The sequence below is a fragment of the Periplaneta americana genome, chromosome 3, assembly GCF_040183065.1.
Source record: "Periplaneta americana isolate PAMFEO1 chromosome 3, P.americana_PAMFEO1_priV1, whole genome shotgun sequence".
NCBI lineage: Eukaryota > Metazoa > Arthropoda > Insecta > Blattodea > Blattidae > Periplaneta > Periplaneta americana.
In genome coordinates this window covers 96216909-96244271 of record NC_091119.1, presented here as the reverse complement: position 1 = coordinate 96244271, position 27363 = coordinate 96216909, and the positions used below count along the sequence as shown (strand labels likewise).

The window sequence follows — 27363 nt, the reverse complement described above, 5'->3', positions numbered from 1 at the left end:
TGGATTTCAATTGGGGAAGAGTTATTTTCTTCGACGAAACAATCATCCCATCCGATGGCGAATCACGCACCAACGTTTATCGTGAGCCCGGCACCAGATACGATCCACGCTATACCCTACGACGCGACGGCAGAGATCGGTAAGATTTAGCTTCTCATGCTGGGGCTGGATGACTCGCGATTGCGGTGGCGTGCTAGGCCGCATCTATGGCCGATTTGGGGTACAGAATTATCTGTCTTCCTTAAGCCAGAATTAGTTATCCCGAAGGACATTTAATTTTTCAGCAGGATAACCACCCAGCGCACACCGCCATAAACGTTCAAAGATGGTTCGCGGGAAAACCCGAGATCGGACTGATACCTTGGCCTCCCAAGACACCTGATTTGAACGTTATCGAACACGTATGGATTGAGTTGAAAAAGAGGAGGATCAATAAATATCGAGACCACCCACCTCAAAATCCAGATCAGTTGTGAGATCAAGTTCTGGCTATCTGAGAAGATCTCGCTGAGGACCAGAACTATTTCCGCGATCTGGTGGACTCAATGCTCCGAAGATGCCAGGCGGTAATAGACGCCGGTTGCATGTGGACAAAGTATTATGTGTCCATATGTGAATTATTTTTTATTTTGCTTTAATTTGTTTATCTTTGTTTTATTTCGGGAATAATATTGATCTCCCAAAAGTGTTTTTTATTCTCCTGTCGAGCCAGAGTTGGGAAATAATTCGTTACACTATTAAAAAAAATTAAGAGAAGTAACATGTATAAAAATTAGTTACGTTATTACAAAATTGACCTGGTTCCAGAGACCGCAAGCCAGCACGCTACTGATTGCTCCACCACAGAGGGCGTTAGGAAGGCAGCACGACGAGAGGCTTACAGCCGCTAGGCTTGAAGTTAACGCAGACAGCGCACATACAAACGTACTTGTGTAAATCGCGCGTCAATTCTCCAATATTTCCACCACCAAGAGACACGACAAAACTTTTTTCTAAGACTGTCCATATCACTGCAAGTTGAATCCAGCAGACAGAGTTTTTGTTACAAGATCTGTTTAGAGCTCCTTGCACGCTTTCGAAGTTTTTGCCAAGCCGTTTGTATTCGTGGTGCTAAAGAAAAGTAAAGATCTCAATATGCTACGAGTAGTATAAGTAACGATCGCAAAAGGTTAATAATGTTTAAAACGCTATGCTTAGGCCTACAAAATTATACGTTGCATGCTTCGTATTATTCCACAAATGTACTAATTACTCTTAAAGCGGAAGACAGAGAAATGCTTACATCGAGCATGGGCACTATGTTCCCGCACGAGCACTGTATACACTAGTGTCGTGCATTTCAAGCGCTACGTTCGGTTCAAGTTTGTCGAGCGTGACATGAACCGAAGTCTGCTTTAAAGATGTGGATCTAACCAGCTCGCTCGAACTTGCCCCTTCAAGTTCGCTGGCCTCTCCTACCCTCCCTTACAAACCTTTCATGCTTTTAGCTCCGTACGAATTTTAAAACAAATTGTGTGAAGTTTTATTTAGACGTGAGGACAGATGATCTTTATTACAAAATAAATATGATTAAACATCAACAAGAAATATACGTAAGCCTACATATAGGTAATCCACATTATGTTTTAAAAATGCATGACAGTTTCTTACTATACCACTTATCGACAGAAAGTAACTATAATTACGTTATTCACATAATTCAAATAAATAACAGTTTCTCGGTAACAATAGATGGCTTTGCGGACATGAAAATACTAGCGTCTTTCATTACAGCTGCCGCTATGTTCGGTTCAAGTTCGTCGAGTATGACGAAGTTCGATATTCGTCGATGTTCGCTCTTGCTTAAGGAGACCTGTCGTGTTTGTTCCACCTTGTTATAAAAATATTCGCTGCCCTCCATTCCCACCCCTTCATGTTTTAACCGCTTAAGGATTTTAGCACAGATCTTGCGATTAGATTTTCATTTGAAATAAGACGAAGTTTGTAATGTCTTGGTTGCCGCTTTCATGTTCGAACATTGCAGAACACTCTTTTAAATAGTTTAAGGCAGCCCTGGGCGTAAGAGGGTAAGTGAAAGGGACGCAGAAACCCCTGTCCATGTCCTTTTCGCTTACACCGCCTTATAATGAAACGCAGAGTAAGGCTCTGTGGATCAGTGGTGGAATTTAAAAGACCATCAAGAGTCGAAAGTTCGTAAAAGCTATGATGACCGCCTGATACAACCCGTCACTGACCTTCATGCCTGCATGTACCACACCAAAACATTTAAATTACTGTCTCAGCCGGAGAAGGTGGAGTGGGGAGTGAAGGTGTGGCCTGCAGTGACTCAATCGCCTATGCCTGATCTAGTGGCTAGAGCGCTGGACTCTGAACTTTTAATCCCGTAGATCCGGGTTCGATCCCCGGTATACCCCAGATTTATAACTTGTGTTGGGCCTTCCTCAGTATAGGCCTATATTAATGTTGTCTATGATCTGATATCTTCTTCTGATCCGAACTTTTTTTTAATTTAAAGGGACTCAAAAGACTCACCGAAAATGTCGATTTCCACCTTTCCAAGATGTGTGGTAGGCCTATTACATTCTACACTGAATTCCATATCGTCAATTTAAGTGACAAGAATGGCATAACCATTAATTTTCATTGTTATGATCTCGTAAGATTTTTAACATTTCAATATTCTGTTTTATCACTTTCTAAGACACTCTACTTCGATTAAATTTTCTATTCAGGCGATGAGGATGGAAAAATACTTATCTGATGACCATTAATTTGAACTAGAGAAGATATTCAGAAGGTTGTCGATCATAAGCGCCAATTTGTTGGGGAAAAGATTGCATAAGCACTAATGAACGTATTAAAAAGCGCTAACATCAGCATATTTAAAGTACCACACAGAAACACGTGAAAAATATACAAGAAATGTATAAATATGGCAACGTAACTGTGCAAATAGGCTGTGTTGAACATACAGAATTTGCTCGAGTTTATTAGTCAGAACATGTATATTTTTCAATATTGTCCCACAGCTTCTTTCAAATTTTTGGGTGCAACAGGAAGTGATTTCCTTCTTTTCCTGAACATTCAAAATGGCTATCGAATTCAATGAAGTATTTTCTATCGCACTTAACTCCTGCCGTATTAACTTGTGGGTTTCCTCATTTCACTGATTCTCTGCTTTAGCCTTACAACTCATAAAATAGATGGCTATCCAGCGCATGAACGTTCAATGGTTCATGTGCATGATTTCCAGACTCGCTTAAAATATCTATAATTCTGTCTACTTGCATAAGATTTACAAATACACCTTCATGTCATTTAACCAATATTATAAGTATTTAGTGTACCTACTTCGCACTATGCAAGGCACAACTTTGTAGCGGTGTTGACAAATCTTTCTTTAGAGCTATTTCATTTACCGCTTTTGCTATGTTTACGTTGGCGCTTTAGTTATGTCGTCATTGGCGCTTATGACAGTCCTTATAAATAATGAGTAGCGCAAATGTAAGTTATTTCATTTATTATTTGGTTATTTTACGACGCTGTATCAACATCTAAGGTTATTTAGCGTCTGAATGAAATGATAATGCCGGTGAAATGAATCCGGGGTCCAGCACCGAAAGTTACCCAGCATTTGCTCGTATTGAGTTGAGGGAAAAGCCCGGAAAAAATCTCAACCAAGTAACTTGCCCCGACCGGGATTCGAGCCCGGGCCACCTGGTTTCGCGGCCAGACGCGCTGACCGTTACTCCACATGTGTGGACGCGCAAATGTAAGCCACCGATTCACAGTACCGGTATGCAATGTCTGTCGGTAATGAAGCAATTGTATATTCAAAAAATCAGGTAAAATCTTACTCGCGTCTATTCTCAAACCAAGGATATTTTCAATCACAGCGAACCGAATTCCAGTTCTGCTAGTGAAATTTCAGTATGAAGAGTTTCTGGGATCGCTAAGTGATAATTTGTCTTAGTGCATGATAACACGCCTGTTATATTCACTATTTAATAATTGTCTATATTGTTGAAATGATACGCAGTTTCAAAGAGCAAACTACAAACAAAACCCGAACTTCAACATCGAACTGACAGCAGCATGTCCTTCTGTCTAGCTATATTCCTATTGGCACATTGTTCGCTTCATGACTAAGACATCTGTTTTCTGTGTGCGTACGTATTCACCTCAAACCAAGACAAAGTTAACTTTAGATGGCGATAGAAAATGTCTTAGAACTTCTCCGTTTCCTCTGTAATTCTGTCACTTCTCCAGTGCCATTATTTCCAATCCTACTGAAGAGTCTGCTCTCATCAACATGACCTCTGAAGTTAAGGGGTTAGGTACAGCTTACAGCAGTAAAATTTTGGAAATATTCAATATTTTTTCCTCCATTACTGTATCTTGTACAATAATGAAAATTAGTATGTGTAAAACACTGTCCTTCTGAAGTACCGTACCTAATGTTTTAAGAAAAAAATACTCTGTTGTGGCTGAAGTGTGCCTTGCCTTTAATCTTCTTTTTCTTTTATCCTGTTTCTTCTCCTTTCGCTGCTTACGTTACTTCCATGGGGTTATTTCTGGAGTTATAGATGACTCCATAACTAACACAACAATTCACGTACCAAAGTATTTTTCTCTAAGGTGGCTTTCGCCGCGTAATAAGAAGCAGTACTGTCAATCTATTACAGTTTAAAATTGTACGGATAAATGTTTAAAGATGATGATATGAATAGGATATTTGTAAATGCTACCATCGTCCTGGAAAATGTGTTTTTTTTAAGTCTTTAGACTATGGTTGTTTTATGAAAACCACTGAAAATTTCCACTCCTATAACATAGGACTAATTAAGATGGTGTTTTTTTTTTCACTAACAACTAATTTAATTCAGTAGATAGTCGCTACAATACGCTCACCACATGCTTAATATCTCAAATTTGCATTTTTTGGACTATGTTTTTTCTTAACTGAATCGAAGACACGAGGGCAACAAGGGACAAGGGTTCCCCTCAACTTTCCGTTCTGGACCGGCCTACAATCCATAAAAAAAGAAGAGATGTTCCTTCTCGTAAAATATATAGAACGATTATGAACTTTCATCTATTTGTTACTATTCAAGAAATGGAGAGCTCAAAACAGCGACAGCCGTGGTGTATTTTTATTCTTTCGTTTAAGTATATAAAGAGAGAATATTATGATGCTGTCGAGGGCTTAGAGTCAGACAACATTAACTCCAAAAACGCAACTTAACAGAAGGAAAGAAAAAAGGTTAATACCAGTGTCTAATTAATGATTGCTCATTTGTTTATGAAGATAACTTTTTTATATTTTTACAATATCTAGAAAATTTATTCTTACAGACATTTCAGTGTCATTCAGAACAATAGCACTAATTTTCTTAGCGAAAACGTATACTTTTCGGAGATTTTTCTCTGACTAACTAAAGCAGAGGATAATAGGAATTAACGTTGCATCAGAAACTAATAATTGTCCACACCTGTGGAGTAACGGTTAGCGCGTCTGGCCGGGAAACCAGGTGGCCCGGGTTCGATCCCCGGTTGGAACAAGTTACCTGGTTGAGGTTTTTCCGGAGTTTTCCCTCAACCCAATATGAGCAAATGCTGGCTAACTATCGGTACTGGACCCCGAACTCATTTCACCGGCATTATCACCTTCATCTCATTCAGACGCTAAATAACCTAAGATCTTGATAAAGCGTCGTAAAAAATAAATAGTAATAACTATTTCAATTTTCATTGTAATAACGAAATTCGACTATTGAAATGTCCTTGAAAAAAATTAATATTGGACAAAGTACTGTATATTGTATAAAAGTTTTTTTAAGTAGGTTATTTTACAACGCTGTATCAACATCTCAGGTTATTTAGCGTCTGAAAGATATGAAGGTGATAATGACGGTGAAATGAGTCCGGGGTCCAGCACCGAAAGTTACCCAGCATTTGCTCATATTGGGTTGAGGGAAAACCCCGGAAAAAACCTCAACCAGGTATAAATTGCCCCGACCGGGAATCGAACCCGGGCCACCTGGTTTCGCGGCTAGACGCGCTAGCCGTTTCTCCACAGGTGTGGACTGTATAAAAGTCAACAACAATGTTGGCTACCGGCGTGGCTTAGTCTGCTAAGGCGCTTACCTGTCGATCTGGGATTGCGGTCGGGCTAATTAACTGGTTGGGTTTTTTTCCGAGATTTTCTCAACCGCAAGGCAAATGTCAGGCAATCTATGGCGAATTCTCGGCCTCATCTCGCTATCACCAATTCCATTGACGGTAAATAACCTCGTCGTTGATACAGCGTTATTAAATAACGAAGTTAAAGAAATAAAAATATTCCAAACCGCAGTCTATGTTGAATGAAACATAGGCTTTCTATTTAACTAATTTTGCGTTTTTTATTTTGCCTCTTTTTTGTGTGTGTGTCTCTTTCTCCGTTTTCTCTTCAGCTGCGTATGTTCAATAGAAAACTTTCGAGATGATCTTCCTTGTACTGAAAACTTCAGAAATTCTTCTTCAGAGGAATCATACAATTATTGTAATTAAAATAATTATGCTCTTTATTTTCTTTCCCGTATTGAAACCATTGTTCGTTGTTTCCATTAGAACAATTTTACTTGTTTTTTTTTAATCATTGGTTTCTGGAAATCATTGAAATCTTGTAGACACATGGCATTTTCTTTGTTTTTATGCAACTTTGACCAAGGCCTACCAGCCTGAGGAATTGAAAACATTTGTCAGCTTGCTGACATTTTCTATATGAACATGAACGGTGTCGCATTCCATCCATTTGAAAATGTCCTTATTAAAAAAAAAAAGTGAAATTTCAGCATATTAAAACAAACTTGAAATTACGGTATTCCTATTTTGTCTGCCACGTGTACCAGACATCAAGCAAATATGCTTACCATTTTTAGACTTTCATCATATGATTAAAAAACATGATGCCACCTCTGCTGCTCCATGGCCAGCCATCCCTTCGTGCCACATGAAATTCTCAACAATACTGTTTCAAACGTCGTACACAGTCTACGCTTATAAAAACAATTCGCTTCGCTTTGATCGGGGGCAGTATCGAACGTTTCAATATCAGATTTTAAAAAGGAGTGGATTTTCCCGTATTTTAGTTGTAATTTGAAATCGTTTTTCCTTTCACGTCCACTCTTCTTTTTCAGAATGTGAGAATCGTACACTTCTTGAAAATCAGTCTTTTCCGTACCATTTAAATGTTTGTACTGAAATCATTTATCATACGGTTGGTGGAAGCCAATATTGAAACTTCTATTCGAAATTTGGCTATAGTATAACAATTTTCGGACTTTTCACCTTACTAATATGTGCATCCTTCTACTACATATCATACATTTTTGCAACATTCAGGTCACCAGATTTATATCTATTAGGTGTCGAAAATTTTTCCACGAAGTCTGCTCTATATCTAGCTAGTTCTTTAGCTACTAATGGATTGACACACAATCAAATAGATGACATCTTGATAGACAAACGGAGACATACTAGTTAGTAGACATTCGAACTTTCAGGGGTGCAGACTGTAATTCTGACCATTATTTGGTAATTGGAGAATTAAGAGAAAGAGTATCAGTAGCCAAGCGAATAGAGCAACAAGTTAATATTACTAAATTCAATATTTTGAAATTAAAGGACGAGGAAACTAAGCAAAATTATCAGGTCGAAATTTCGAATAGATTTGCCACTTTAGAAAGTTCCGACGAAGTTGAGAAAGAATTAGATGTTAATAGTGTGTGGGAAAATATCAGAGATAGTATCAAAATTGCAGCTGAGCAGAGCATAGGTTATTATGAAACTAAGAAAAAGAAACCGTGGCTTGATGAAGATTGTTGCCTTGCAGTAGAAAGAAGGAAACAGGCAAAATTGAAATTCTTACAGGAACCAGTTGAGGAGAAGAGAGATAATTATTTCAATGAAAGACGGGAAGCAAGTCGTACACTTAGGAATAAAAAGAGAGGTTACTTGAAGGAAAAACTGAATGAGGTAGAAACAAATAGTAAGAATAAAAACATTAGAGATTTATATAAGGGTATAAAGGAATTTAAGAACGGATATCAGCCAAGGGTAAACGTGATCAAGGATGAGAATGGTGACTTGCTTGCAGACTCTCCATCAATCCTAAACAGATGAAAAAACTATTTTGCGCAACTACTAAATGTACATAGGCCAAATAGAAATGATTGGGACGAAATTGAAATACAAACTGCTGAGCCATTTATACCCGAACCCACGCTTTCAGAAGTCGAAATTGCGATAGAAAATCTGAAAAAGTACAAGTCTCCAGGTATCGATCAAATTCCAGCAGAATTAATACAAGAGCGTAGAAGTGCATTATATAGCGAAATTTATAAACTTGTAGTTGCTATTTGGGAAAAGGAAATTGTACCAGAACAATGGAAGGAGTCCATAATTGTACCTATTTTTAAGAAGGGGGACAAAACCAACTGTGGTAACTTTCGAGGAATATCACTTTTGTTGACGTCGTACAAAATTTTGTCCAATATTCTTTTGAGAAGATTAGCTCCGTACGTAGATGAAATTATTGGGGATCATCAGTAAGGTTTTAGGCGTAATAGATCGACTATTGATCAGATTTTTTGTATTCGACAGATAATGGAGAAAAAATGGGAGTATAAGGGTACAGTACATCAGTTATTCATAGATTTCAAAAAGGCATATGACTCGGTTAAGAGGGAAGTATTATATGATATTCTTATTGAATTTGGTATTCCCAAGAAACTAGTTCGATTAATTAAAATGTGTTTCAGTGAAACATACAGCAGAGTCCGTATAGGTCAGTTTCTTTCCAATTCACTGCGGGCTAAAGCAGGGAGATGCACTATCACCTTTACTTTTTAACTTCGCTTTAGAATATACCATTAGGAAAGTTCAGGATAACAGGCAGGGTTTGGAATTGAACGGGTTACATCAGCTTCTTGTCTATGTGGATGACGTGAATATGTTAGGAGAAAATCCACAAACGATTAGGGAAAACACGGAAATTTTACTTGAAGCAAGTAAAGCGATCGGTTTGGAAGTAAATCCCGAAAAGACAAAGTATATCATTATGTCTCGTGACCAGAATATTGTACGAAATGGAAATATAAAAATTGGAGACATCCTTCGAAGGGGTGGAAAAATTCAAATATCTTGGAGCAACAGTAACAAATATAAATGACACTCGGAAGGAAATTAAACGCAGAATAAATATGGGAAATGCGTGTCATTATTCGCTTGAGAAGCTCTTATCATCTAGTCTGCTGTCAAGAAATCTGAAAGTTAGAATTTATAAAACAGTTATATTACCAGTTGTTCTGTATGGTTGTGAAACTTGGACTCTCACTCTGAGAGAGGAACATAGGTTAAGGGTGTTTGCTTAGGAAAATATTTGGGGCTAAGCGGGATGAAGTTACAGGAGAATGGAGAAAGTTACACAACGCAGAACTGCAGGCATTGTATTCTTCACCTGACATAATTAGGTACATTAAATCCAGACGTTTGAGATGGGCAGGGCATGTAGCACGTATGGGCGAATCAAGAAATGTATATAGAGTGTTAGTTGGGTGACCGGAGGGAAAAAGACCTTTGGGGAGGCCGAGTCGTAGGTGGGAGGATAATATTAAAATGGATTTGAGGGAGGTGGGATATGATGATAGAGACTGGATTAATCTTGCACAGGATAGGGACCGATGGCGGGCTTATGTGAGGGCGGCAATGAACCTTCGGGTTCCTTAAAAGCCATTTGTAAGTAAGTTTGTAAGTAAGGTGTCGAAAATTGTCTCCTTCAATATTCCAATAATCTTTATGAATTTGAAGTGGGCCTATGTCTTTTTTTTTAATGAAGGATATTACATTTTCTGAGGCATTTCTAAAAATCTTTTCCAATGATATTTTTTGCAGTTATCTCCTTATTACAATTAGTTGTTGATCTGTGAGCAAAGCCTGCAGAAGCATTTTCCTTGTGTTTATTTTTTCTGCAGCTATCAGGATTAACAATGTCCTCTCTCATTGTTTGTTTTGTACATGAATAGTAAGTTTCATCAAATGTGTCATGAGTAGGGGGCGGATGTTGATGAAAAATCTTCTTGTTTTTCACATTAGGACGATGCCTATTAATATAGAAATCCTTTCTATGTCAATATCAACGTAAAAAATTAATTTCGTACATTGCATTTTTTGACGTTTTTGGACTAATAGTTCATTTTTACATTTTTTGGTAATGTTTAATATTTTGAAGAACTTTTAGATCATTTTGAATGCATTTTACTTCCTTCTTTACATATAGACCTGTTAAATCTTTTTCTAAGCAAACAGATGAGTAGTAGGCCCTACTAGTATTACCTACTGAATAAGTGAATAGTAGTGAAGTTTGAGTTTTATAGTTTGGAACAAAGTCTAAAGTCCACTCCTCACTTCACTGAATGCTTCAGCTTACACAACAGGAGTAATATAAAATGCTTGACAACAGCTTAGTTTAAGTGAGGTCTTTAACTGTTACTGTTCTTTTGTTGGTACGAGGATGTCTTTAGAGTTTATGTTTGGAAGGGGAGAAACTTTCACCGTTTTCTGGACAATAGGACGTTTTAACACAAAAACTGCAAGAATGCACGCTGCGCCCACAATTTTTGTCATTTACACTCCCCATCTGGAAGGTCTGTTAACAAAAGTTAAGAGCGAAAGGAGGAGACGGAGAATGAAGGCACTGACATGGACCACCCCGATTGAAACACATTGTAAACCCTCATTAAAATCTATAGGTTTCCCTTAAAACTTTAATTTTGTTGCATGCTCTTTTCCGTTATCTTAGCCTAATTCCAGGAAATTGCCTCCTCTCTCCGACATTTGCAGGGCAGTCATTGAAACAAGGTGACTAATTTTTAAGAAGTTATGGTGCGAGTACGGTGAATAATATTTAAATATCGTTTTCTTTTCATTTTATGTAATTTTTCCATTATTTTAAGGACATTTTATTGATCATTTTAAATAGATTTTTAGGTCATCAACATCCGCCCCCTAGTCATGAGTCATGACATGTCAAATTTTCGAAGATGCTGGAGAGTCTTATAGGACATAGACTGCTTGGACCATTAGTAAGCTCAGCATATTGTGCCCCATTTCATTGTGTTCTAGGACCAAGTGTACTTAGACTCTGCCCCATCATGGCTGTATTCAATAAGGAAATTTGTAATAGGTTAAAAGAATAAACACCTGTGTGTGGTTACGGAGATCCAATATCAGTGACTAAAGACATACTGTTTTCATAAAAATTCACACTGTCTTGAATATCACACTTTATTTTGCTTATAAACGCTCACTGTGTTAAATTAAACTGTCCTATTGAATCGTGCATAAAGCAGTGTAAAATGGGAATGAAATATTGACAGAGAGCTGAAGTAAAGGCTGCAGGCCAATCATTTTCTTAACAATGGACTATGATAGAAAATCAAGACACTGTCGTCCTTTAAATGAATCATAAATGTATGATATATGTTTCATTTCAGCATTATTAACAATAATCTCTACTGTAACTCCACAATATTAATAGAAACATTAGAGACAGAGAACGCTATCTCCAGTTGCAGCTTCCTACACCACCGATAAGTTGGAGACAAAGAACTCTTAAGTCTAGTTAACGCTGTTTGACTCTTCATTAGTTTTAAAATGTCATATGAATAATATTCAAATTATCATTTGTATTCTATTATCCTTCTTTAACGATATAAAGAATATTCACGTTATTTATTCTTCTGTTATCGTTCTTTAGCGATATAAATAATATTCAAGTTATCATTTATATTCTGTTACCGTTCTTTAGCGAAATAAATAATATTCAAGTTATCATTTATATGCTGTTTTTCGTTCTTTAGCTTTATAAATAATATTCAAGTTATTTATATTCTGTTGTTGTTCTGTCGCGATATAATCTGTATTCTATGTAAGTAATTATAATAATATAAATAATCATTTTTCTTTGTAACATAGATTATTTTATTTAAATAATTAATTATATACTATATAATATCTTATATTAATCAAACAAACCGATATTTATCATTAATATTCTGTTATCGTCCTTTAGTGATACTGTATAAATGATATTCAAGTTATTTATATTCTGTTATCGTTCTTCAGCGAAATAAATAATATTCAAGTTATCATTTATATTCTGTTATCGTTCTTTAGCGATATAAATAACATAAATTTAATATTAGGTTTGGAACAATACAGTTGCATAATAGTGATGTTAGTTTTTTTTTTTTCTTTTTATATTATTACATTATACTATCTTGAAACACAATAGAATGGAAAGGAGTGACGAGGAATTGAACCTGAGACGTTGACATCTAAATTCCGACGCTCTTCCGACTGAGCTACGAGGGCGCAAGAAACATTTGCGGAAAAATTGGCCCAATCCCTCTCCAAGATTTTCTGATGATTTGTAGAAGCTCGTCCAGAATGCGGGGGGCAAAGATTAACTGGGATTTCCCGGTCTCTGATCGGGTCAAAAATCCTGATAGATTAATATTTAACTCTTGGGGTGAATTTCGGTGAAATCCGGAGGGCCCTATTAGTCAAATCCACTCTCCTCACCTCCACGCTTGGGCCCCCTGGGATCTAATGCCCACAGAGTCGTTAACGACCCACGTCATATGTTTATTGGTTCCTTTAATATTTGTTTAAATTTTCGGTTGGACACCATCATTATGTGTTCGATAATATATTGGCAACACTTTTGTTTGTGCAATTGTTCCGTTGTAACGCTCTGCAATCCATTTTAACTGAAAATATATAACACTTCATTTTGGTTATAATGCACGTCAACAAAGAAATGTAAGTAGACACTTCATTGTTAAGTATTTTAGTTCTATTATTGTTTTATTACGTAGGGCAAGCAGTAACGAATATGATTACATGAGGTGTAGTCATGAATTGTATTCAGTAGAGGCATAATAGTGTAAGAAATTTGGCGTGGGTCGTTTTCGACCCTATGGGCACATAGGGAACCTTTCGTACATTTTGCTAAATTTTCTAATAATATTATTGATAATTATTGTGAGCAGATTTTCTTTACTTTCATATTCCCTGTGAAAATTTACGAAACATTTACGATTTATAAATACGTGAAGTAATTTTTTAGGAATACTATCCCGCTAACACAGCTAACAAGCAAACATTCTAATAAGGGCAAATAAAAAAGTTAATTTTTTTTCTTCCACCATGTTAATAATGTCAAAAGAAGTGCTTGTACAAATTTTGGCCACTCGACCACAATTACGAGGCTGTCCAGAAAGTAATTTTCCCTGGGGCCGTTTACAGAAAAAAGCACAATTGCATGGAAAGATTTATTGAAACAGATTCAGCAATTGTTGCGCTATTTGTCAACATATCCCCAACTGGAATTGAGACATCTGTCACACCATGGGGTCCATTTATGTATCTTTGTGTCGTAGAAGTCAGCCGCTTGGGATCGGAACCAGCGTTTTATAGCTGTTTGCAAGTCTCTGTCGATCTCATATGACAAATATCTCATTTCCGGTTAGAATATGTTGAAAAATAGCTCTACAATTACTTTGTCTGTTCCAATAAATTTTTCCAATGAAATCGTGCTTTTTTTCTGTTAACTTCCCCTGACGAACTTATTTTTTTCCGGCCCTCGTAATTGCGGTTGAGTGGCCAATATTTGTATAAGCACTTCTTTTGATATTATTAACATGGTGAAAGAAATTAATTAACTTTTTTATCTGCATCCATATGAATGTTTTCTTCTAAGACGTTTGTTTTCCCTTATTTTAGGGATAATTACGACAAATCTCACAAAAAGAATCTTACACTTTCGAAATACTGGAAGAACTTGAGACAGTATTTTCTCAAGAAAATATTTCAAATATTGAGTAGTTCTACAACCTCCTGAAGATGACGGTAATGAAACTGGTGACGATTCGATTGACGAAGATTGTAACAATCTCTGTGCAATTGCCAACTTGAGGCTCTAGCTGAACTTTTTGTCAATAAGGAGTCTGTAGATTGCAATGAAATTGTTCATAACAAAGATTGTGAAAATGAAAACGTGGTACAAATACAACTATCTTCCTTAGCCTCCTCTGTAGAAGCATCAGGCATAATTGGAGGGACTGATGTGATCTTATAAAAATAGTCATTAGCTACAATTAATCGTTCCAGTTCTGTAGAACTAGAGTCCATTGTTTCTCGCGTTGTGGGCCAGAAATATAAAAGATGTGTTTACTGCAAAAGTAAAACCACAAAAGATGTGATGTAGCATTGTATGACAAGTGTTTCATACAGTTTCATGCGTAGTTTTTTTGTAATGTACATCCATTTACATTCACTTCATTTGTAAGTTCATGAAAGCAGCACTTATTTGGTTAGTGGTTACCGGTAATATTTTGTTTGGTTTAGGACGCTATAGGTGTGTAAAACTTTTTTTTTCATTGGTAGTGGTAGTTTTGTAAATTTATTGTTTTTTTTTTTGTAAAAATTGAATCCTAACAGTAATAAAAAAAATCCTATTATATCAAACATGTAAAAGGTTGACTAAATTATGTCCAACAACCTTAGTAAATACGCCCTATTACATAGCACCCACCTGGAATTTCTGAGTAACAGAGATAGTTTATATGCACAGTAGTTTTGTACATATGTCCCTTTGTATTTGTATACACAAAATATAAGTGTAATAATAAATTGTTGAGTTATATAAAGCAAAGGAGTCATTTTTTATTAATTATGTCCAATAGATTTAGTAAATAATCGTTATGATGACATTTTTGTAATATGCATGAAAAGGTTGTTCATGTGCCCACATAATCGTTTTCGGCCCACGGTTAAATGGGCACCAATGATTATGTAAGCGGAGATTTTGCATTGTCATTCTCTTACTATGACTAAAAGAAGCAACATTTGTGAAAATGAAGACTTTTTTCAAAAATAAAAGTTACGGGCATATATGGGTTAAGACGCGAAAGAGACATGGTGTGCGAAAAGCAATGGGAAGTTACCGCATTTATCCTTCTCAAGAAGAACTGTAAACATGAGCAAAGGAAGCTTTTAATAGAAAAAGGAGCATCTTCTGCGGACCTCTGGAAAAAACTAAGGAAGAGACTAGTGAAGTGATTTGTATGGAATGTGGCATTGTATGGGAAAGAAACATGGAGATTACGACGAAATGAAGAGAAACGAATAGGAGCATTTGATATGTGGATGTGGAGAAGCATGTGAGATGGACAGACAGAATAAGAAATGAAGTTGTGTTAGAAAAAGTGGGTGAAGAAAGAACGATGCTGAAACTGATTAGAAAGAGAAAAAGGAATTGGTTGGGTCACTGATTGAGAAGAAACTGCCTACTGAAGGAAGCACTGGAAGGAATGGTAAACAGGAGAAAAGTTCGGGGGAGAAGAAGGTATCAAATAATAGACGACATTAAGATATGTGGATCGTATGCGGAGACTAAGAGGAAGGCAGAAAATAGGAAAGATTGGAGATGCTGGATTTTCATTGAAAAACCTGCCCATGGACAGAACACTTATGTATGTCCAGGATACCTGGAATGTCGTGGCTGAGAACAGTCGCTATTTGAAAAGACTAGTTGATTCCATGCCCACTCGACAATACAATATGGTTTATTTAACGACGCTCGCAACTGCAGAGGTTATATCAGCGTCGCCGGATGTGCCGGAATTTTGTCCCGCAGGAGTTCTTTTACATGCTAGTATATCTACTGACATGAGCGTGTCGCATTTAAGTGGCCCGGGATCGAACCCGCAACCTTGGGCATAAAAGGTCAGCGCTATACCAACTCGCCAACCAGGTAGACTGCCCACTCGACTGTAAGATGTGATCGAGATGTTGGGAAGATACAATAAATATTAAATCATGACTTTTTGTTTTGTTTTGTTTTTTTTTAACGCTTAATTGTTTGAATGTTCTAAGGCAGACGCCAGTAAGTTTGTTTTTTTTTTATGCCACGAAAGTTATTTTTGTTGAGGATAAAATCTTTTTTCTTTCCATTTGCAGCCATAATGATAAAGTCATGGCATAATACATTCATGAACTTGAAGTTAATTAGACTTACTAAAATAATCATACAAGAGACAGGAACAATTATGTAGGCCTATATTCTCTCTCTCTCTCTTAAAAACAAACAAAAAAGAACATAAAAAGCACTAGGTTGTGGTCGAACGCAGGACCTCACGATTACCAGGCCGGAATGCTAACATTACGCTATAAAGTAACACACAGAATACTTTAATTATAAATGTAGATATCAGGCAACGTGGTCCACATGTAATATTGCCTGTCTCCGAATTGTAGCGAAGATACCCGAATTGAACTTTGCTTCTAGAGAGCGGCCACCTTTTCTTTTGACAACTGTACACTCATGGAAAGAAATAAATCGGCTTAGAAACGTCTTCATGACTGCCTTGCAGTAGGCCTACATCTGTACCGAAATTTTGCATATATTTATGATTCAACAAAGGCTACTGTTTACTCTTTCTGATGATTTGTAGAAGCTCGTCCAGGATGAGGGGGGGCAAAGACTAACTGGGATTTCCCGGTCTCTGATCGGGTCAAAAATCCTGATAGAACTAATATTTAACTCTTGGGGTGAATTTCGGTGAAATCCGGAGGGCCCAATTAGTCAAATCCACTCTTCTCACCTCCACGCTTGGGCCCCCTGGGATCTATTAAGATGCGGAGACAGTGACGTGCGGAAAGCAATGGGAAGTTACCGCATTTATCCTTCTCAAAAAAAACTGCAAATATGACCAAAGGAAGCTTTTAATAGAAAAAGGAGCATCTTCTATGGACCTCTGGAAAAAGAACTAAGGAAGAGAATAGTGAAGTGCTTTGTGTGGAGTGTGGCATTGTATGGGAAGGAAACATAATTACTGTTTACCCTCTCACGCCTTTAGAGTAAAGCCAACTCTGTTGTGCCATTAGCTGTTTCTTATTTAGATAATTATATAACTCACGAAACTTTCAAACAAACGAATTTAACAACGAATAATTTTTCATGTGGCCGCGATGTTCACCGCGCATGCATGTTGGACATTAGCAAAGGCCTACTGAACAAGTGTGTATACTGTAGAACATTTCACTACCTAGGAAACAAAACTTAGTAAAGTGTGAGAGTACAGCTTATTGTTTGAGTCATTATTTTAAAGTTTGTATTTTCACGTGATATTAATTTTATTCCACTATCGCTTTTGTAATATTTTGCTCATATTGTATCTTTAGTATGGCAATTTACTGACCTATCTAAAACAAAAAAAACTCATAAATACAATCTTGCATTTGACTGAAACTGCATCAGTGTGCTTCTGAGTGGCCCTTTTTTTTTACGGTACATTTCTTGTTAGCAATTAGTAGTTTGTTTTGATACTCGACAAGAGTTTAACTTTGTTAAAAAGACTTGTGACTCATTCCATGTCAATTCATCTAGAAAAATCTGAAAATGTCACTCTAGACTATGTCTGGGATTTTCATAAAAACGTGTAGAATTGTGCTACAAGAATATCTATGCAGCCTATAGTCTTACAACTTGAATGGATTTTGCGGATTGGTTGCACAGTAGTGACTATTGGAAGTTACAAACTTAGAACTGAAAATTGTTACGTGTTAACGCACAAAATGTTCTGTACGTTATAGGCCTACAGTTTTTTAACTAGACATTTGATCTTTTGAAATAAAACTGTAGACTGACCGTCTTCTGAATTAGATATGTAGTTTGCTAATTTGAATTCGTGGTTTATGCAGTCAGCCTCTGTACGTAAAATTTAATTGTGAAAGTTCACAATTTTTTTTCCATATTATCACACCTTCAAATACCATGAAACGTCTATGGAATAATTATGAACTTATAAGGTTTTAACAAGAAAAAAATTGCTTTGAGGAAACAATGGATAGTATTGGAATAGCATGTTTTCAGTAGAAGGAAAAATGTTAGTTGCCACGTATCGTCACAGTTTCATGTCTGTTGTCATTCTCTTTAGATAAAGCAGCATAAGCACTCCAAACTAAAATCAGTAAAATTTATGATAGGCCTACTGAATTAACAACCGAACCAGAATTTGAGACAAAAGAGAACGTGGAAGAGAAAGCACAACATTTTGATGAGTTAATGGGTACAAATTAAAGATAAAATTAAACATGTCAACATCCCTGAAGGAATCCGACTACTACACTGGTACCACTGTCGTAGTCTACAAATAAAGTTAGTGAAATGTTTGACGTTTCTGAGTATACGATACGCCAGACGTGCACTTGTGACTGAGAAAGGTATTCTTGCATTGCCCGAACCAAGGAAAGAGAAGAAGCTATCATAAGAGCCAAGCAAGAAAGTGATTGATTTTTACTTGGATGGTGACAATTCAAGAATCCCAGCAATGAAAGACAAAGTAAGCACAGGCTAAGTAAAAATATTTACAAACAAAAACGACTTGTTTTAAGCAATCTGTCAGAGCTGCATTCTTAGTTCAAGACAACATTCACTCACAATAATAAAGATTTATCTAAATTTGCAATCCTCAGACCTAAAGAGTGTGTGCTCGCAGGATTCTCTGGTACACATGCTGTCTGTGTGTGTACAATCCACCAGAATGTTCAGTTTCTTCTGGAAAGTATTCATATGAAAGGAACTTACCATGATCTAATTAAACTAATAACTTGTGGCATATGTAACAGAATTTGCATGCTAGGCTGCGTCTTTGTGAAAAGTGCCCTAGCAACCTTGTACTAAAAAAACATCCAACAACAATTCTCAGATGACTTTGATCCTGATGAACCAATCCAGTACAGGCAATGGGTTGGAAGAGATAGAGTAAATATGGTTGTTGAAGTGAGCACTTTCTCTGAATTGTGTGATTTACTAATACAGAAAATTGAGAAACTCATTTCACATTTATTTATAGCAAAAGCACAGTCTTCTTAATTGAAAATGTTAAAAGAGAATCTGGATAATGAATTAGCTATCATTTTATTGGATTTCAGTGAAAATTACAGTTTTGCAATTCAAGACGAGGGTTAAGAGTTTCATTGGAACACAGGCAGCCGCTGCAGTGGTACTGTATATTACAAGAAAGATGAAAGACTTCGAAGTGTTTGTGCCTAATTCCTGATGACATGGATCATGATGTATCGTTCGTTTACCAAACTCAAAAGTTCATGATCAATTTCTTGAAAATAGAGCTTACTCTTTCACATGTTAAAATTGTAGAATACTTCTCAGATGGTTGTGCTGCTCAATACAAAACCCTGCAAGAATATCATCATTATGTAATCATGAAGCAGACTTTGGTATGAAATGTAAATTGTCATTTTTTGCTAGCAGCCATGGAAAATCTCCTTGTGATGAAATTGGGGGTCCTTTGAAAAGGATGGTTACCAAAGCCAGTTTACAAAGGCCATTTAATGAACAAATAACTACTGCATCACAAGTGTTCAACTTTTGTAAGGAGAATCTCAAGGAGATTACTATGTTTTTGTAACAAGAGAGGAAATGGTTCAAGTCCTAAATGATCTCACTCAGTTTGAAAATGCAAAAGCAATTCCTGGAGCACACTGCATGCATCAATTTGTGCCTTTGTCTAGATATGAAATTGAAGCAAAGCGATTAAGTTCTGATACGGACTACATTGTGATATTTGACATATTTAAACCTCTTTTAAATCCAAGTTTCAAATTCTTATGTTGCTTGTGTGTATGAATCTTTGTTGTATGTGGGTCTTATTGAAAAAGTTAATTATGAAGAAGGTGAAGCTACAATAAAATTCATGCATTCACATGAGCCCTCTCCAATTATTTTATTGGCCTGACAATGACAGTTGTGAAGTTCCACTTTCAAACATTTTGTGCTAAATTGATGTCAGCACAGTCATAGGAAGGGCCTATACTTTAAACCAAGATTCTTAGAAGAGAAATGAAGCCAAATTGTCTCAGATGTAAAAAGTTACATTTTGTTCACATTTTGAGAAATGTTGTGCCCTACACTTCTATATTTCTCTGCCAAAAAGTTACCACTTCCCCATTATAAATTTTTTGTCTACAGATAAGAAAAGTTATAGCACTGTGTTCTCATTACTATAGGCCAATATAATTTTCAGCATTTTTTGGAATAAAAATTAATTTCCAATAAACGCAAAAAAAAATCCTAAAAAAGGTAAAAGCGTCATAGTAATTTAATTGTGCAATTTTTATAATCTCGAATATAAATCTCAGTTACAGAGCAAGTTTAATACAAATCCAATAATTACATTGGAAACTATGGCGTTATTTGTAATTTTATCAACTGCAAACAATAACTTATTACTATTTTCTGCTTCAACGACTTCACTCATTTCAATACAATTTTAAAGGAAGTCATTTACTGAGGTATATAACACATAGGCCTATGCAAAGTCTCATAAAACTTGGAAACAGTGGTGACATCAGCGAATAGGAATTATAAAGAATGGACACTTCGCGTCGGAACTTTTGATGTAGCTGGACCGATTTCAATGACCTTCAAGCCAGCTAGAGCGTCAGATTCTGCTTTCTCCCTAGAGTTGGCGCTGACATCACACCTGCTAGCAGTCGACACAGCGGAAATATAACACATACAATTAATACATCTAGGTACATTATGTACTCAAATAAAATAAATTGGATCCATAAAATAATAAATCCTTCATTAACTGTAATGTCTAGGCTCTAGAGTTCCTTTATAATGAGAGTTCAGACGTTGACCCCAACAACAATTAAAATATGTAATGATTTGATAGCGCTGAAAATGGAAAAACAAAACTCTTACGAGAAGTAAAACAATATACCTATATTATATTATATACAAATATTAAACGAATTCGATACTTAATTTTATAATGTATTATTATTTTATAATATAATTTATTATATCTGAAATATAAAATATTATTATTACAACTAGTTTGTCACTGAGAAATAAGGAAAAGCTGTTAACTTGAATTTATTTGAAGCAAAGCGTTACTGGCTTATGCAATAAGGTAGGCGATGTTTGGATCCTGTGCCTTAATTCTATTCTCAATTATTATCTTAGCGTATGCTCGATTACACTACCTCTAGCGCTTGAAAGTGGAACTACTCGCTGGCGCACAGAGAAACAAAACACAGGAAAATTCGCTCAGTGTCCATTCTTTATAATCCCTATTCGCTGGTGACATGGTCTGGATGGATTGACATGGAATGGCCCTTATGCTATTAAAATCCAACTCTATAAAACAATAATAAATATTTAAATGATAATAGGGTCAATGTTACTTATGTCCCGCCCACTATAGAGACATAGGCCAATTTTACACATATTTAGTATAACTTGTTGCTTCTTTGACAGGTTAGGTTTGGTTAGTTTAGGTTTTTGTTATAGCCTACCTTGCATATACGATTATAGCGCAACATTGGCAGTTATAAAAGTGAAATATTCGTTCAGTGGGCGTTGGATACTCTATATTCATCACCAATACCTTTGACAGAGCTTTCCTTATCGAATTACACTGTCTGCACCTGGTGGTGAATTGACTAAGATACGAGTTTAGAAATTATTCCCTCGTGCAGTTTCGATGTTAAAACCTCATAAGGATTACAATATAATGTTAATTAGTTGCTTGTCTTTCGTTCTTAGATTTGTAAAAATTATTGAAAAGTTTCTGTAATTAAATTTACTTAATCTTTTTATATACATTTTATTTTACAATTTATTTGATATTCCATCATTAACGTTTTATGATACGAAGAATATGCTATACTTCCAGTTGTGAAAAATACGAAATAGACTATGACTTTCATTTAAAAAATACTTTCAGCTAGACTCTGTAAATTACTGAATTAGCTAAGTTAATGACGATGTTACTAGGCCCTATACCGGAACGTTTGAAATGTTTTATCCTTATCTCCGTCCTTCATTCATTACAGAGTAGAATACATAGTGATAACGTTAGTCATACAATATAGACTTAATACATGGCAATTATTAATTATTGTTCTGGTCTATATCACTGTTTCAATCTTGCAATATTTTTTCAGGAGTATTAATTTAAATTAGTAGGTATCCCTTACCACTGGATTACAAAAAAATCGCTGACAACAGAGATCATGGGTGTGCATATTGGACACTCAAAAACAGCTCTATTCATAACATAATTTTCCCAAAATCTATTCAAGAAACATCTAATCTTGCGTAACACAGGTTCAAATTGCAACAGGTGTAATAATAATAAAAAAAATGGTTACACCCAGAGATCGAAGACGGAACAACGTGCTACTCATTCAGCTATATGCATGGGTACAACGTTGAATTATTTGGCATATAAGTAGGCATATTAATATTATCTCCCATCTATTTTTCAATCAACAAGTACTTACACACATATATGAAGCTTTTCAACACTCTAAATCTTGATTATGATGCATGTTCTTGTATATCACACCATCAGGATTAGTAACTTATAGCTGTATTATTTTGCTTTATATGTTAAATTTATACAGACAACTGTACGGTTTTGCGGTCATTAAAAAAAAAACACACAGTCGGCCGCATTATGTTTCTATGAATGCAGTCTTCATTTTGACATTCATAGGCATGTGACTTGTAAATATCGATTTCAATCTAGGCCTAATAAAAATAATTGCCTATTTTTTTTAATTCTTATGAAATACGAACTGCTAGTTTATATGGATCTACCGGTATGCAAAATTACATACATCTACTGTGCTTCAATTGAACTAGGCTATATTTATTTAGTCAGATATCCTAATATTTTTCACTGTGATTCTATATAGGTCTAGAATGTCTTTATGTAAAATCCTGAAAAAGAAAGATTACCGGTAACTTATGTTTTTATTTCGGTACACAGTAGATTGAAATGATTTCATTTGTCTTTTCAATGACAGTGAGAGAAAATGAAGGTAGGCCTAGACCTATAAACGAGAATATTAACTACTGGTAGGCCTAATTGTTGAAAAGGGTAAATATAGGCTAATATTTTTGACAGTTTTTTTTTTCACTGCTCTGGCGGCACTCCTATCAACTCTCCGCCTACGAACTGGCTGGTTGCTAAAATCATTACGGTCTTACTGTAATGTAGCAGCATGACGTTTTAAAATTATTTTGAAATTCTTTAACAAGATCCTAACGTATTACCTTACATACTCGTAAAATGTTGGATCTACCTTCATCATGCGAGGAGGTGTACTTCAATTGAATGGGCCAAATGTTTAGATTCAATCTTCGAAAAATAACTTTCAGGGATATTAACAGTCTACGTAAATACCAGAAGTCATTAAGTTTTCTACCATTTAACTGTTTCAAAAACACAAAGCAGGAAAAAAAACTTTCATCCGAAGCTGATCAGAACTTAGATTCTTATGCTATAAACTAGTTGTAACTACTGAAGCATACAGACATAGGCCTACATAATAATTATTCCAAATCGTTTGTTTACCTACTTGGTAGCTTGCAAGGTAGCCCACTTCCACGTACTACATATGCAAAAAGATTACTCATAGGGAAGTCCAGTCATTGCCGGTACTTAAGATCATTAAAATTAAGGATTAGGTTATGTTAATATGCTGAACTGTAATTCTTTGCCATTTCAAGAAAAAATGTAAGGTACAGTAAAAATACAGTAGTTCGCCGTTGTGGCTATGTGGATAGCGTGCGCGCCCCCCAAACAAGCGGTACGAGGTTCAATTCTCGGCATTGGTAATTGAAGAAATTTAACTTCTGTCCACGGGACTGGGTGTTTGTCCGTTTTCTTGTAATTGCCTTGTAATGTCTCTGCGGTAGTCCTGCGTTATGCCGACCTCAGGACCAGGGAGGCTCGCATTTGAGAGATATCTAGTGTATGATATAAAGAATCTCCCTCCCCTACCCGCAATGACGCAAATAAGTCTGAGAAATGGAGAGGTTAAATAGAGTAAGAAAGAAAGAAACAGTACCCACGCTTGTCATTTAGCTCACTCTCACTCCCAGCATTTCACAGAAAGTTCAATAACCATAAATTATTAATACTTTTACAATTCTGTCTGTGGTACATTTTGAATTAGGGTACGTTTAACTTACTTTTGTTGTTGCAATGCGCACTGTCACTATTATCTGCAATATACTATTTATGCCAGGGAAGTTTGCGAAGTCGACTCGACTTAACAAAGTACCTATAAGCGTTTATGAAGTACAGTATACAATATATTGTGTGTGCGTGTAAACAGTAGCGAACTGGGTAACTGTAAAAAAATCCTGAAAACCACACATTTAGACATTAAATGGTTAAACTAGCGCTGAAGTAGTTCCCTTCGTACAACAACCATTAATAAAGCTTAATGTTACGGTAGTTCTGTTTCAAAAGGTAGGCTGTGTAGGCTATCAATATTATATTATTTCAATTACATCAATATTTTTGTTTACGCTATCCTTCCTTCCCCTCCACTCCCACCACTCCTACTTTGTGCACACTTTGTTGGCACCAAAAAGTGCCTTTTCGTAAGCGTGACAAGCATTCGACAAACACAAACCTGATCTTTTAAGATAGGCCTAGGTATGTAAATATATTGTTAGCAGTGAGGAAACCGTACACTGAAGTTTTTAACTCCTAAGTCGTGCTAACTATATCATAAATGTAACCTATTTAATTTCTTCCGGTATAAGACGAAATATTAAACTTTACGTTTCATGAAGGCATAGGCTATATCAACATCTGATCACTTCCGTGACAGCCCTGTAAACTTATAACATTTTCAGAACATTTTATCAAACTTCAAATTCAAAGTCCGTAATCATGGCAACCATACATGTGAAGGCCTGAAGGCCAGCAGAAATTTAATACCAACAAACAGAGACAGAAAACTCCGCCCTGTAACGTTCTTTGTATAAATAATAATCTGTCAACATTCGACAACCCCCTTCCCACTGCAGTGGCCCGTAAAATTAGTAAGTAGCTTTGACATTAACATTTTTACACCTACAAACAGTTGAACCATGTGGCAGTTATCTCTCGAAGTCACACACTCACCTCTCTGCAGGCCCCGTAGATGAATTATCCATAGTAATAATGTTACAATTTCACCGATTCAACTTAAACATATCCAAATGCACATAAGATCACTTCACTGTACACACGTCACTGAACACAAATTGTAATCCAACTGCACTCACAAGTCCTAATCATACATAATATATTAATTATCACACTTTAATATCCTCGAAACTACAAATAATATCAAATAAAAGGAACATTATCAAAAACATCTATAAAGTCGCACATCATACAACAACCAACAAGTGTCAGCCATCTTGAGCACAATGTCTCACCCACAATCAAATTCCTTTCCGCATCTTCCACTAAAATTAGTTCAGCATAAAATCGCAACTTTTGCTCATTTTGTACAAGATACAGATTAGTAAAAACAATGACATATATTATATGCAATATATATTTAATAATTTATTGGTTAGGTACTATGACAGTTGATATTAGTTCACTTTTGACATTTAATGTATTTTCAATGGCGGAAGGTTACAGAACATAATTAACTGCGTATCTTTGCCAAAAGATGGAAGCACAAGCTTCGCTTGCGGGAGACATAGTTGTTTGAATTCGCGTGATGATCTAACCAACTTCGTCTTCTGAAATAATCGTAACTCACGGGCTTTCACGTTACAAACGTGAAACATATTGCATTTATCAATATTAACCACGCATAATCGTGCTGAGTGAGATGCTTTCAGTCTACAGTTGCGCATTATGCATTATTCTTTTGTAGTTTGGCCTACAATTCATCTACTACAATAAACTAACACAGGCTTTATAGATGCACAAAAAGAGACTTAATAATAATAATAATAATAATAATAATAATAATAATAATAATAATAATAATAATAATAATAATAATAATAATAATAACAATAATAATAATAACAATAATAATAATAATATTATTATTATTATTATTATTATTATTATTATTATTATTATTATTATTATTATTATTATAACAATAATAATAATAACAATAATAATAACATTATTATTATTATTATTATTATTATTATTATTATTATTATTATTATACTGTGGGTCATGAACCTCTAATTGAGGTTCTTGCACTGGCTGATATGTAAATATATTATCAGGCAATACTTCTCACTTGACGATATGTACCAGAGGAAGAACAAATTGTATACATCTGAAGCCTGATTAGTGTACTATGGTACTAGTCAACGATGTATGCAATGGAGGAGGAAAGGAATTGGCCACCCTATCCCATTTTCTCCTGACCTAGTTGTCTCATGAGCGATGCCTTATTAGTGTTACTTATGAGATTCAAACGTGTCTTCGGACATTGACTAAACAGTAGGTCATGAAAAGTTGAATTTTAACTAGATTCGAATCCATGTGGTGATGATGATAATGATGATGATGATGACGACGATGATGATGATGATGATGACCAAGACAACTACTGCCGGCAGGCCTACTATCGAAATCCCAGAGCCAGAGCACTTTTTTTTTAAGAAATGCTCCACTGTTTATGTCTCGCCTCTTGTGCCTCTTCAGATGACATGCTAGTTGGTTAAATGGTAGATTCAATGACTTGGCCTCCATGAATTAAACATATTGTAGACAGAGACGGACACGTAATACCGTGGACAGAGACGTGTATACAGATTAGTAGTATCTTAAATTCTTTAATGTCAATGGCACAGTTGTCAAATATTATCCGGAATATCATATGAAATCTTAATCTCGTATAAACTCTTCATTCATTCCCGTAATTGAAGCTGATTATTCGAAATCTCGAAAGGATCGGCAAGCAGTATTTCCTTCATTACAATTACCACTTTTACCTGGTTTTGGACGGTCTATTATTAGTACCATATTCTCTCGGAATTCTTGGCCTATTTATTTTCTCTTGCTATAACTTTTTTGTTATTTCCCTGTAACTCTTCACTGTTTCATTTCCATGTTGTATGTTACATGCAGCAAACATTCTACAAACCCCGTAGATTTACCAAAATTCAACGCACTTATGTCACTTGGATATTTTATCCTTGATGTTATTCGTTTCTTTAGGTGTACAACAACAAATAAAACATTTTTGCAACGATGTTCCAATTATCGATATAGCAACAGTCCAGATTATATCGTATCTTGAGGCAATAAAGACACACAATGAGCAAACCATGTACAGTATCATTTCTCTCTAATTAAGAATCATGGAATCTATTTGAAGAATTAAACGGTATTGTGCAAGTTTCCCATTTATTAACCCGAACAAAACATGTTTTGGCGGCTGTTT

At 35.8% G+C, this 27363-nt stretch overlaps 1 protein-coding gene across 9 annotated transcripts in view; it reads right to left on the bottom strand.

The window, feature by feature from the left end:
• RhoGEF2 (Rho guanine nucleotide exchange factor 2) overlaps positions 1–25556 on the bottom strand; it is a 453695-nt gene extending 428139 nt beyond the window's left edge. For 8 of the 9 annotated variants that reach the window (XM_069821024.1, XM_069821026.1, XM_069821030.1 and 5 more), the window contains exon 1: positions 25074–25556. In XM_069821024.1, coding sequence (XP_069677125.1) covers positions 25074–25105 — 32 coding nt within the window. In that variant the 5' untranslated portion in view covers positions 25106–25556. The remainder of the gene's footprint in view (positions 1–25073) is intronic. The other variant, XM_069821033.1, reaches the window with a different exon arrangement.
• Between the last annotated feature and the right edge of the window lie 1807 nt (positions 25557–27363).